Source organism: Rhododendron vialii, chromosome 6a (assembly GCF_030253575.1).
Source record: "Rhododendron vialii isolate Sample 1 chromosome 6a, ASM3025357v1".
Lineage (NCBI taxonomy): Eukaryota > Viridiplantae > Streptophyta > Magnoliopsida > Ericales > Ericaceae > Rhododendron > Rhododendron vialii.
This window is the reverse complement of record NC_080562.1, coordinates 11,602,887-11,616,867: the sequence shown is the minus strand read 5'-3', so window position 1 is coordinate 11,616,867 and position 13,981 is coordinate 11,602,887. Positions and strand designations below refer to the sequence as shown.

The following is a 13,981-nucleotide window of genomic DNA, read 5'->3' as shown; positions in this document are numbered from 1 at the left end:
TTGTCCTTCGTATTCTTTTGGATGTTGTACAATAAACTCTATCCGCACTCCTATCGCGCCCCTCAACGCCATGCTCCTCACTAGCCTCCACTTAACAGTAGACCGTGAAGATTCCCTAAAATGAAAATTAGTAAAAGCAGAGGATCCCCACAGCATTGGTTAGGAAACTCCCTGACTTCGTTGTCCACATCCTCTGAGTTGGAATGGTCCCAATTGCCACGGACCTCTTCCCACGGCTCATACTCCGAATCAAAAAGCTCATGAAACCTAGCCTCTGCAGCAACCCGAGCTTTCGCTAAATTAGAAGGCCAAACACAATCAACTTGAAAATCCTCCGGGCCCATATCATCCAAAATCATATCCCGTTCCGAAAACAAGTCTAGAAACCCCTCAATACCCGCCGCTTTAGACGGACGATGGGAACCCCAAGAAGACCCCGTAAAAAAACTTTTGCTCAACCGAAATTTGTTGGCCATCGTGGACAACAGAAATCAAACAAGAGGAGGCCCAAAACAAACTCTTCAACTGCCTAATCGAAAGCAGAATAGCCAAAAAACCGGGACTAGAGGGTCCCCTATGCAATAACCATAAACACTGCGACCCTCTCTGGCCGGAACAGCAGAAAAGATGGACGGAAAAACAAAGCCCTAATCACCACCCAGATTTTGGATCTTCCAGATTGATAAACAAAGCCCTAAACTAGCTTAAAAGTAAAATCTTTGAACCAGATCACGTACCTCTCGACAAGACGAAGCCAGAGCACCACACAGTGTCGCAATCCGGCCAACTCTCAAGCAGCACACGCGGCTGAAAGATCACGAAGGGGAACAGTAGCCGGATGTTTCTAGAGAGGTGAGTATCTGGAAGATTCCATAGTTGAGAGAGATATAATATTCTTCTTTTTTTATCATCTTAGACACAGATTATGTGTTTCTCAACCTCTCCCACCAAGAAGGATTTGTAGTGTTTTTCCAGTTAGTATTGATAGAAATTAATTTGGACTTAAATAGTTTGCAACTTTGTTTCAATCCTATCTGTCTTCTTCCAATTTGCATGTCCCGATAGGAACTCACTTGTATCCTGCTCAAAAACTGTTCGGCCATTGCCCAAAATTTGTTTCGAGCTCCACTAGTAGACTGAGTAGAATGATTGCTCTTTTCTCTTGAAAGATGCAAGGCAAGGTCGCAGAAAGTCTCAAAAACTGCACATGTAATCAACTTGTCAACACAAGCAAAAGGAAGTCGAACTGGCACAGCCAAAATCACGACTTAACTACTCAGGCCTATTGCCACCACCATCAAATGCCCCGGCCATCTGGTTTTGAGCAGCCTTGGTGAGGTAACAGAGTTCAATCACGTAGTTGCAAGGGTGGAAACAACTGGCTAGATAAGGTTTATAACAGGCCAAAGAACTAATCGGACTGGGTACTCTGGGTAGACAAGCGAGAACAAAGTAGCAAAAGCATGGGGGACACCAGTAGTAAAAGAAAAACAAAACTTGTCAAGTTCCATTAAGAATTGCCCACAGAAAGCATAAACTTATAAGTCGTACTATTGCAACCAACCTAATTCAGAACTGCATAACATTGTTCACACTCGGTTCAAAGCCAAGTGCTCCAAACTACAAACTCAAAATCACCAAAAGTTTCTCAAAGGAACCATTAAGTCTCAAAATGGACTAGGGCCAGGTAGCTGAAACCATCAACACATCAAGGAAAACCATCTCATAGTAACTAACAATTATCCAGACTTCAAAATCAAATGCAGTTTCCTTAAGAACCAAGACCTCTAAGCCGCAATAGATGGCTTAGAAGCAGCAGAGAGCCTTGACCTTTTCTTGGCTAAGCTCTCACTTCGCTTTTCCCTTTGTTCCTTCAACCTGCTAGCAAGGAGCTTCTGGTACTCTGCTGCCTCAGTCTTGGCTTTTGCAATTCTCTTCTTCTTCTCTGCAATCTTAGCTCGCTTCCTCTGCAAAGTCAACGGGGTAACCAATCTCTGAATCTTTGGAGCTTTGCTAATCTTCTTCCCTGCAAAACGAGGACAAGAAGAAATGTCAATGCAACTGCTGAACTAAACAAAGTTGAGCTGTTATCAATATTTGAATCAAGAACGATCAAAATTCTCAACTTATGATGCTGGCAAGGAAGAATTTTGACAGGAAGCATAATCTAAATTCCTAAAGCGAGCATTTATGCTGTATTTGGATCAGGGATTTAGGCAAGGAAAGGGAAGGAAAAAGTAAAAAGGATATATAACTTTTCTATTTTATTTTCCTTTTCCTTACCCAAATGTTTATCAAGTACAGCCAACAGCAGTAAACACAAAACAGCTGTAATTGTGAAAGGCCAACAGCAGTAAACACAAAACAGCTGTAATTGTGAAAGGCCAACAGCAGTAAACACAAAACAGCTGTAATTGCACCTCTTGCATACTGGACCATATTGCACCTATTTTATTTTCCTTTTCCTGACCCAAATGTTTATCAAGTACAGCCAACAGCAGGAAACACTAAACAGCTGTAATTGCACCTCTGGAATAATGAACAAAACTAACTGTGCCACCTTTTATTGGCGCTTGACATGAGCTGGGTGACCCTTGGGTCTCAATTCTAAAACACCACCACCTCCACCTATACAACCCAGCTCTTTGATAAAAAGACAGATGCAGAAACTATGGGTCTTGAATTGATTAAACACAAACTTAGAAGCTGAGAGGCATACCAGCCTTGTTTGTGAATGTTCTGCGGTAGGTATTGACGTACTTCCGAACATCATCCTCCTTGGAAAGGTTGAAGAGTTTACGGATTTTAGATGCCCTCTTCGGACCCCTCATTCTCGGTTTCTCCATATCAGTCAACCCTGGAAGGTCACTCTCACCTTTCTTCACAATAACCAAGTTCAAAACAGAAAGGTCAGGGCTGACAATACAACCACGCACAGACTTTCTCCTCCTCTCTCCATTGCGCCTTCCGTATCCGCGGAAGCAAGGTGTCCCTGCCCAACCAGAATAAAAACGTTCAAGATCAGCATATCTTGGAGAGACAAACGACAGTAGCCTTTTATGTTACATGGACTCTTCCAACTGTATCAAGTACCCATGTCGGACACTCAACTCCCATATAAAGGTAAAGATTGCCGTCCTGCATGTTTAGTCAGAATCTAACAAGCTTAAAGTAAATAACAGAGAAAAGTACACCCACCTCTGTGAAGCAAGAGACGGACACGACCAGGAGTTAACACTCCCTGTTTCATTGGAAACCCTTGCTTGTCACAACCTCCCATAATCTTGAACACATAACCCTTAAATTCCTATGGAACAAAGATGAAAGATGTTTTAAAGTAAATAACAGAGCTCCGACCAGAATTAGCCGATTTAGCAGGTGTGAAAAAGTGGCATATACATACATCACCAAGGGCATCTCCGGAGACCTCCTGCGAGATCCTCTTATCATAAAATACCCGCCTACATACATAGATCAAACAAAACGTGGAAAGTAAGAAAGTCACCTAGAAAATACATCAAAAGTACACAGAGAACATGCCAAAGAAGCTCTTTGCCACACACATGAACCTCGTACCTATTTCATAAAGAGTGTGTGTAGCAAGAGCTTAACAGGAAATGGTTTTTCAGATCAGTCAACTATATCCTTCTTTTGAAGTACCCAATACCCAGAACATGCCAAAGAAGTTCTTTGCCATACACATGAACCTCATATCTATTTCATAAAGTGTGTTTAGCAAGAGCTTAACAGGAAATGGTTTTTCAGATCAGTCAACTATATCCTTATTTTGAAGTAACCAGTACCCATTGCCAGAGAACAGTTCACAACTTCAAACTCACACAAACAGCTACTGCACACAAACAAAGGTCAAGGAGAATAGCACTTGGTGCTGAAAAGTTAAATATGATTAGTAGTTGATAAAAAAGAAGTTGCCCCACCCAATTCACTCAACATCTGTAATTAGGGCCATAATTGAGCCCAATCAAAATCGGCATTTTGCAAACAAGTTTGGCTCTTTCTGAAATCTCGGAAGGCAAATTTTTCTCAAGTGATAGGCTTTGTTCAAAACAACTTACAACTGCCCAATATAAGCCAGCTCTATGCTGCTTTCACAAAAGCGACTCATACTAGGGCAATAGAATACCTGAATTCTGTAATGACACCATTCTAGAGAATCAAATCCTACCTTTCATTTTACAAAATGGCATAGGTGCATTAGTGGAATGTTACACTTAATGGCCTAAGCAGAAACTATGAACAAATCTTCCATCCAACTAGATCGAGATAAGAAAATAATCTTGCATTTTGTATCCTGATGAAAATGCAAAATAATAGAAAACTCTCCCTAGAGACAATATACACTGAACAAATAGGTAAACAATATTGAGAGTGGTGCAACCGGATGTCCTTTGAAACTAAAATAGTCCTTGAATAGTTTGAAACAAATTCAGCAGAATTTCACTTATTTTACCTCACGGCATCATAATCATCAGGTCTACAGGATCCACTTAAGCTATCATGAATCAACAATGCAAACTCCCAAGAGTGTCAATACACAAGTTAATTTTACCACAGTAAAATTCCATCACAGATTCCTAGAACATGCAGATAATGGTGAAGGGCCTAGAGTTTGGGGCATCAACACATGTAAACAACCCAAAGGAACGTTACCGCCCTAATATTTAGTCTTAATTAAGGAAAGACTTCAAAACAGAACAAGAACATTATCCGATCCTTTTCTCTTTCTAGACCCAATTTCGTTATTGAAAGCACTATTATATTCTAGAAATTCTATTGTGGTCTGTGAACGTAAGAAACAATTGTGATGCAAAACGGACCAATCTTCTTACTAAAAAAAATTCTTCACATGAGAGAAACTAAAGCCTCCAATCTGACTAGTGTGTTAAATTCATTACAACCAGCTACATAAATCCAACATCTTCACTAGCGATTGATTCCTCCTTGTCAACTAGTTTGGTTACACTACAATCTTATGACTCTAAAATGCTGGAACGAAGATATGAAAACCCATATGCCGAAAGAACGCTACTAGAAATTGAAAAAAATTATAAAAAAAAAAACAGTAACAGCGCTGACAAACAAGGCACGCAAATACATCCGCATACCCCCTCGGATAAACCAACATTAACAACAACAACAACAACAACAAAAACGAAATGAACAGGGTTCTCCAAATAAATAGAGCAAGTAAAGGAATTTTATCCATCGTATCTATGTTTCTAAGTATTTTCGGAGCACGGTCGTTAAAACGCATGCATATGCATATATGTATAAAATGGAGAAGAAACTAACAGCTTCTGGTCATCGTCGATTTCAATCTTCTTCTGGCAGCCAGTGGTTGGGTTCGCGATATTGAACTGCAAAACAGATCGAAACACATACACAAAGTACGACGGTTAGAGAAATGAATAGTGCTGAAAGGATTTGTATAGAGAGAGAGAGAGAGAGAGAGAGAGAGAGACCTTCATCTTGAACGGAGGGAGGCTTGGGATTCAGCCGAGCAGAGGCTGCAAAATGAGTGCAAGAGATAGAGAGAGGCGGCTCTGCTTTAGGGTTTTCTTTGGGTCTCCTAAGGGATATTTATACTCGAGGTTCTCTGAGATGCTCTAATTCGTTAGGGCGTGTTTGGTTTCATTAGGAAAATCGTAGTAGAACTTCTTTCCGAATATTTCTCTTGAGAAAGGATTTTCGCACCCCTTTTATTTATTAGCACTCTATTTTTATTTGTTACCATTATCTCTTGAGTCACTCTTACCTCACCTCTTGTTTTCATTAATTATATAATCAGGTTTGGAAAATTTTGGAAATACGCTTTGTATCACAGTGCAAAAAGTGAAAACAAAAAGAAAAAGAAGTGAGAGACTTGTAGAATTATGTTTGGAAACAAAAGTTTACTTAGGAAAACCAAATTAGGATTTTAGCTTTTTTTATATATTTATATACTCACAAGTGTATGATAATCTAGTATAGGTGTGATAACTACTAGTATGTGAGAGCATCCACAGTGAAATAAGCAAAATAAAAAATTCTTAAAATTAGCAATGGTGAATCAAAAAAGTATTCACATTGGAATAACCAAACCTAGCAACCTCTTAACAACTCATCAAATTTTGGTTCTTCAATAATCAAAGCTAGCAAAATTTTGTCAATAACCAAATTTTATCTTTCAATCAAGTACACTAACATTACACAAAAATCTTCTCTCTTTCATTCTCTCTCTCTCTCTCTCTCTCTCTCTCTCTCTCTCTCTCAAAAACAGATTTCAGATTTTTTTTTCTTTTTTTTTCAGATTTTTTTTCTTTTTTTTTCAGATTTTTTTTTTACAAAAAACAATTTTTTCAAAAATTTTAAAAACTATAAGTAAATAAAGTTTGTTTTTCAAAAATCTTTTTTTGAAATTTCAAAACTTTTTTATAGAAAACTGTTTTTTACACAAAATCTGTTTTTAAAAAACTGTATTTATAATTTTTAAAATTTCAAAACTATTTGCGTAAATATAATTCTTTCAAAATTTCTCAAAATTATATTTACAGTTTTTAAGTGAACAAAGTGTGTTTTTTGAAAAACTTTTTTTTTAACTGTTTCTAACATAAACTGTTTTTTTTCCCCTTCAAAAACCACTTTTTCAAAAAATATGCATGAAATGAAGAGATTAAATTTGGAGGGCCCATTGGTTTTGATTATGGACAAAAAATAACCAATGTGGGATTTGACATTGCTAACTTTAGCAACTTCTAAATGGATAATCAAAATCTGATGTGACATGTTTTGATTAGTCATATTTGCTTATTCCACTGCTGATGCTCTGACAACCCATCTTAGGAGAATGTAAGTCCCACGTTGGGTACTATAGAAATGGTTAAATGGTATATATGGATTTGCGAACAGCTATATTATAACACAAGATTAACTTTTTGAGTCACATGGTTAGGCCAAGGGTTAGTAGGTCAGCTGACGCGGGTCGTTACAATTGGTATCAGAGCATAACTCTGGTCTACATTTTGGAGGCCACCTCTAGAATCTGGTATGAGCCTAATAATGTATTGTACAGAGCTAAGTGTCACACCATAACCACAAGGAGAAGGTTGTTGGGCCAAGTTGTATCATAAGGTGGGAGATTGAGAGAACCCATCTTAGGAAAATGTAAGTCCTACATCGAGTACTTTAGGAATGGTTATATGGTATATAAGGACTTGCAAGCAACTACTGTATAACTTGATGTTAACCTTCTAAGTTACGTAGTTAGGCTAGGTTTGCAGGTCAACTGGCGCGGGTCATTACATGGTAAGTGCGAGAACAAACCTAAAGGGCATATACGAATGGAACGTAGTTGAAAACCTCGAATAATTGGGAATTAAATTTTCTAATCTAGTTCAATAGTATTCATTGGGTTGTGAAAAATAAGTTAACAAAAAATAAATGGAAATGATTTTGCCACGCCATTTTTTGATAATGTCACACCCTACAGGTGTATTTTTGCACAAAAAAATACACTTGCAGGGTGTGGCATTATCAAAAAATGGTGTGACAAAATCACTACCCAAAATAAAAGTGTTTCAAGAGATGATAAAAGTACAAGGGCAATAAGTGAGGGTGTTCCACTTTCTTTTTTAAAGTTCTTTTTTGAAAAAGAAGGTTTTTCAAGCTTAAAAATTATATGTTTATGCAATAATTTTTCTACTAATATGGATCTTGTTTGATAGATCTTATCGAGATCTCTTAAACGGCGTAAAAAAAATTTAAAAATTATTTTTCATTTTCATTATATTTGAGCTTGAAAAATCTTCTTTTTCTAAAAGTTCTTTTTACCGCGCATCCGGAACACCCCTTATAGTACTAACTTTGTCAAATTCATTATGCAATAAATTGAAGGCGAAACTCTTTTTCGTACTAACTTTTAACAAACTTAATTCTTATTTTGCCCCAGTAAAATACAATTTATATCAACTCTTAATAAATCATAATTGAATCCAACAAAATATAATAAAAAATCCAATCCTAATGTTTCATAAGAAAAAAAGGCAAGTGAGTAAGAAGAACTTCATCAATTTTGAAACATGCTATTTTTATTACGAATAACTTAAGTCACATAAGTGATTATAATTATAAAGCACAAAAAATTTATGCTAACCCTATTAATTAACTTTGCCTAATATACTTATAACAAAAATGAAGACAACTATTAAAAACAAATTATTGAAATGCATTGGATAAATAATAAACTTACAAGTACTTGAATTCTTCTTCTTAATTTTTTCTGTTCATAAAGTTTTAAAAAAAAACATGAAATAAAAGAGACAACAAAGTAGAAAACACAATTGACTCCCCGTCCTTCTCCCCATTTATAGATGTAGGAAATGTTAAAGAAAAAAAAAATAGGAAAGTGTAAATTGAAAATGGGGGATAATAATGAACAAATAGGGAAGAACGGGGGAGATCGCAATGATGATATGAGGATAGTAATGAACAAATAGGGATACAAAAAAGATAACCCTAAAAATGTGCATATCTAAGGTGTTAATCCATAGGAGCTTCCCTCTATAGTCACAGGCCATTTGTCAATGGACCTACATAAGCATTTTTTCGTATGGGTGGCAAATTGGACTCAAACCTATTATCTGGAGATTTACGGGCTAGTCCATATTTTGGACCCAAATTCCCACCGACTCCAACCAAATTTCAAAAAGTACGCGTAAGGATCTCACATACTTCTCTACCTAAAATACCCCACCGCCTACGCACACCACTCCATTGCCAAAACCATCTACCTCTCTACGCGCCACTCCACCGCCCCCTTGTTCACCTCGACTTCTCCCTCTCCGTCGCCGCCTGCCCTATTACGAACTCCAGCCCGTAGATAGAGCACTCGTGCGCCTTCGGCTTCTCCAGCATCGTCTGAGATTGGAGGAAGTCTCTATCTGCCACCATCAGTCTGGGCTTCTTGTGGCTAGGCCGGTGGCCGCCGAGGGCTTGGAACGAGGGGAACTCCTGGTTGCACGTCTTGCAAGAGAAAACGTGACCGGGGGTGGCGCCGACTCATGAGATCAGGAGCATGAGGTTGTTTGCCATAGCCAGTGCTTCCACTTCTCCGTCTTGTTCTCTGCTTAACACCACAACCTCGCCTTCAAATATAAGGTTGGAAAACCTCAAGCGTAGGGCTAGGTCGTCGATAGCATAATATCCAGAAATCTGGGATCGTACCCACAAAAAATCGAATATAGCTAGTTTGGATTGTTGGTTTTATATGGTGGATTTCGGCTTTTAAGACGACCAACTTGGTTTTACTTTAAACGATGGAAATGCTAAATAAAAAAACTAGAAAAGAGCTTTATAAACTAAAAGAGGCAAGTCTAGGGATCATCTTTCCCTTGACAAAGGCCATTACTGGTTCTCAATTATAACTCAAACGAGAGTCACGACTGCGTGCTCACGCCCGGAAGATTTAGTTTTAAATACGTGTATCGAATGATGTGATTAAACGGAACTAAACCAACCTATTTTTGCTAATGTATTTAACATGTAGGAGGCCACTAGCCCTCGGTATGTCGCGTGTCAAGACCACTTGACTAAACGACATATCAAGGAGCTAACACCCCTCGCTTAGACCAAAATGGTTAGGTTAGTTAGATTCCGAAAACCATGATTTTAAGCCCGAGGGTTCGAGAACCAAATAACCACCTAAGTCATTGAAAAAGATTACCCCGAGACTTAACCAAACAACTACTCAACCATAGCTAAAGAACGAAACATAATAGAAAAATGAGACATGATATTTAACCGACGGAAACGAAAATAAACTTGAGATTAAGAAAAATCTAGAGCGTAGCTACAACATTAACAAACGGGAAATTAACATACGGCAAAGACTTACTAGAGTTCTTAAGAGAATTAACTTGAGAAAAGCTTGAAGAAGACAACGGAACTTAAAGCAAATGACTAACCTAAACTAACTACTTACCCTTACCAAGTGAGAGAGAGAAAGGTGTATTTATACCAGAAACCTTCTCTCTCCACGCAAAATATCCCAAAAGGTACCTACTAATGGAAAGTTTCCACCAATGGAAAGTTGAAATCTGTCAAAAAATGCTATCGGAAAGCCTCCCGTATCGATACAACAGTTTCTGTATCGATACCGAGTAGTTTTGGCTGCATTCCAAAGTTCCTCGTAGCGTACCCCGTATCGATACGCTGAAGCCTTGCTTGCTCTCTGTTTCGTTCCCGTATCGATACAAGTATTTTTGTATCGATACCACAGTGTTATCCCTGCATCTTGGCCTCAGCTTCAGCAGACAGCTCCCAGCAGTTTCACAGCTCCTCCGCAGCTTATTTTCATTCTCTAAACTTAAGTAAATACTACATTTTAAACCTTTCTTTTACCTTTTCTTTACTTTAATTTATTTAATGAAAATAAGAAAGTATCTCTCATTTGAAAACAATGACATTACCAGAATTTTAAGATTCCAATTAAATCAAAATGTCAACCTCTCACTTTTTGTGTAAAATGAAAAATTGCAAGTTTTTCTCAAGAGAAAATGGCTCAAAATATGACCTTGCTCTTCAAATAAAATTTTGCAACTTTGTAGTTACTCTTAGAAAAATTCAAGGATCAATTACCGCCATTTTTTTATTTTGAAAATCGATACTTTTTCAGAAAGTCATTTTTCCATACTTAGATAGATTTTAAGGGATCGACAGGGTCTTTGGGTACGTGGAAGCACTTGAGCCATGCATGGCGTTGAAATGCGCGTTATTTGCACGTTTTACCTGAAAACACTAACAATACACATTTCGTGCAATAACGCTATAAAAGCTAAATAAACGCAAGATAAAACAATATAAAACGAGACTAGTCGCACCAAATATCTACAATATTTGGTACTTATCATTCTCTGCTTTTTTTCAGTACAGTCATGGTTCTAAAAAAATTCACTACTCCCTCCGTCACATTTTCTTTGTCATTTTTTGAAATTCGTGTCAGTTTTTAATCGCTTATATCTTCTAATATGAATCTCCAAAAATATGCAATATGGATCTTGTTTGATAGTTATCGATTAGATCTATAATACAAAGTTTTCAAAATTATGAAAAACATTATAGATTGAGAGAAATAAGCGTTTAAAGAACATCACAAATAATGAAAATGGACAACGAAAATGGGATGGGGGGAGTAATTTTTAGTGAAAATTAATGAATTTCACTAATATTTAGTGAAGTAGTGAATTTCACAAGTTGGATTTTGTGTTTTGAGTTATAGTGAAATTCTAGCATTGTTTTGAATTCTAGTGAAATTCACTAGTTTTGTACTGATGATGGTTGTTTATCTTACAAGTGGCAAATGGGCAAGTCTGGGTGGGTCTAGGCAGATTGAAACAGGTCGCAGGTTAAATATGAGTCAAATAATAAACGGGTTGAATATGGGTCAAGTCAAACCCAAATCCGCCCAACCCGACCTGTTTCCCCCCTCCCCTCCTGCCTTTTTTTTTTTCAAACATAGCTTCCCTCTCTTTCGATTGCTCGCTCTCTTTCTCGTAGATTAAACGTCATCATGAGGTTTCCATGATCGGAACTTCTGTTTTTCTTTCCTGAATATTTAGTTATTAATTTTTTCCTTAGCTAAAATTGGTTCTCTCTCTCTCTCTCTCTCTCTCTCTCTCTCTCTCTCTCTCTCTCTATATATATATATATATATATATATATATAATTTTTTTTTTCTCGAGATAATTTTGTCTCTATATTTGTGTGTTTGAATGAATTTGGCCCTGGATTTGTTGAGAACCAATTTCTAAGCCTTTCATCAAACAGTTCCACGAGTGAAAATTGGTAACTTATGGAGCGTAATGGTTGAGATCCAACCTTTAGTCCTTGGTGATGACTATCGTGACGATGAGTGAGGTGGAGAGGATCACGCCCGCCGTGAAGCAGTTGATCGACAATATAACAATATAATATGAATCTAAATAAAAGCAAGATAAAACAATATAAAACAAGACTAGTCGCACCAAATATCTACAATAATTGGTACTTATCATTCTCTGCTTTTTTTTCAGTACAGTCATGGCTCTAAAAAAGTTTCCTACTCCCTCCGTCACATTTTCTTTGTCATTTTTTGAAATTCGTGTCAGTTTTCAATTGCTTATATCTTCTAATATGAATCTCCAAAAATATGCAATATGGATCTTGTTTGATAGTTATCGATTAGGTCTATAATACAAAGTTTTCAAAATTATGAAAAACATTATAGATTAAGAGAAATAAGCGTTTAAAGAACATCACAAATAATGAAAATGGACAACGAAAATGGGAGGGGGGGGGGAGTAATTTTTAGTGAAAATTAGTGAATTTCACTAATTTTCAGTGAAGTAGTGAATTTCACGAGTTGGATTTTGTGTTTTGAGTTATAGTGAAATTCTAGCATTGTTTTGAATTCTAGTGAAATTCACTAGTTTTGTACTGATGATGGTTGTTTATCTTACATGTGGCAAATGGGCGAGTCTGGGTGGGTTTAGGCAGATTGAAACAAGTCACGGGTCAAATATGAGTCAAATAGTAAACGGGTTGAATATGGGTCAGGTCAAACCCAAATCCGCCCAATTCGACCTGTTTCTCCTCTCCCCACAACCCCCCCCCCCCCCCCCCGCCTTTTTTTTTTTTTCAAACATAGCTTCCCTCTCTTTCGATTGCTCGCTCTCTTTCTCGTAGATTAAACGTCATCATGAGGTTTCCATGATCGGAACTTCTGTTCTGTTTTTCTTTCCTGAATATTTAGTTATTATTTTTTTCCTTAGCTAAAATTGGTTCCCCCTCTCTCTCTCTCTCTCTCTCTCTCTCTCTCTCTCTCTCTCTCTCTCTCTCTATATATATATATATATATATATATATTTTTTTTTTTTTTTTTCTCGAGATAATTTTGTCTCTATATTTGTGTGTTTGAATGAATTTAGCCCTGGATTTGCTGAGAACCAATTTCTAAGCCTTTCATCAAACAGTTCCACGAGTGAAAATTGGTAACTTTTGGAGCGTGATGGTTGAGATCCAACCTTTAGTCCTTGGTGACGACTATTGTGATGACGAGTGAGGTGGAGAGAATTATGCCCGCCGTGAAGCACTTGATTTACTGGTCTAGACTCTAGACTCAAGTTACTCTTGGTGATCCATAAAAAAAAAAAGTTGGTATTTTTTTTATCGGCAAAAAAAAAAATGATCTTCGATGCAAAAAAAATTAATTTTTTATTTTTGTAAACTCATTATTTTTAAGTTCGAAAATTTTAAAAAAAAGTACTTATTTTTGAAAGATCTCGATGACGATGCAAAAAATTTAATTTTTTATTTTTATAAACTCATTACTTTTAAGTAGGGGTGTCAAATGGACGGGTTTGGGTCAAAATGGGCAAGTTATAAGTGGGTTGGGTCTTTAATGGGTCATTGACCCATTTAGACCCATTAATTATGAGTTCAATTACCCATGCCCAACCCGACCCGCCCATTAACCCAATTACTCACCACCACCACCACGCCGCCGCCACCACCACCACCACGGCCACCGCCGCCGCCGCCACCACGCCACCCTCACCACCCCCACCTCCCCCACCTCCACACCGCCGCCACCACCCTCACCGCGGTCACCACCATCGCTACCACCACCACCACAACACCGCCGCCGCTACCACCACCACACCACCTTCACCGCCGCCACCACCATCGCTGCCAAACGATTAATCTCAAAAATTACAACGAAAAATTAAACAAAAGTTACGAAAAGTAAAAAAATACCCAAATAAATTCTGGACAAATAATTTTACAAAAACGCAGCCTTATAAAAACCTGTTTGATACCTTCTTTAGCTGCTTATATTTTGGCGTCTTAATTTTGAAAATACACCCAAATTGGCCTGAAATTCAAACCCACTTAATCTCAAGAACACACAGCCGATCACAAAAACAAAAATGGAACAGAGCAAGAA

General features: G+C 37.6%; 1 protein-coding gene across 1 annotated transcript; it reads right to left on the bottom strand.

The window, feature by feature from the left end:
- Window positions 1-1,480: 1,480 nt before the first annotated feature.
- On the bottom strand, window positions 1,481-5,652 carry LOC131328869 (small ribosomal subunit protein eS6). Its single transcript, XM_058361828.1, has 6 exons — window positions 5,484-5,652; window positions 5,314-5,378; window positions 3,404-3,461; window positions 3,199-3,307; window positions 2,720-2,992; window positions 1,481-2,026 (listed from the first exon to the last, which is right to left on the bottom strand). Exons 1-6 carry the CDS (start codon window positions 5,487-5,489, stop codon window positions 1,788-1,790), a joined length of 750 nt encoding a protein of 249 aa, XP_058217811.1. The 5' UTR covers window positions 5,490-5,652; the 3' UTR covers window positions 1,481-1,787.
- Between the last annotated feature and the right edge of the window lie 8,329 nt (window positions 5,653-13,981).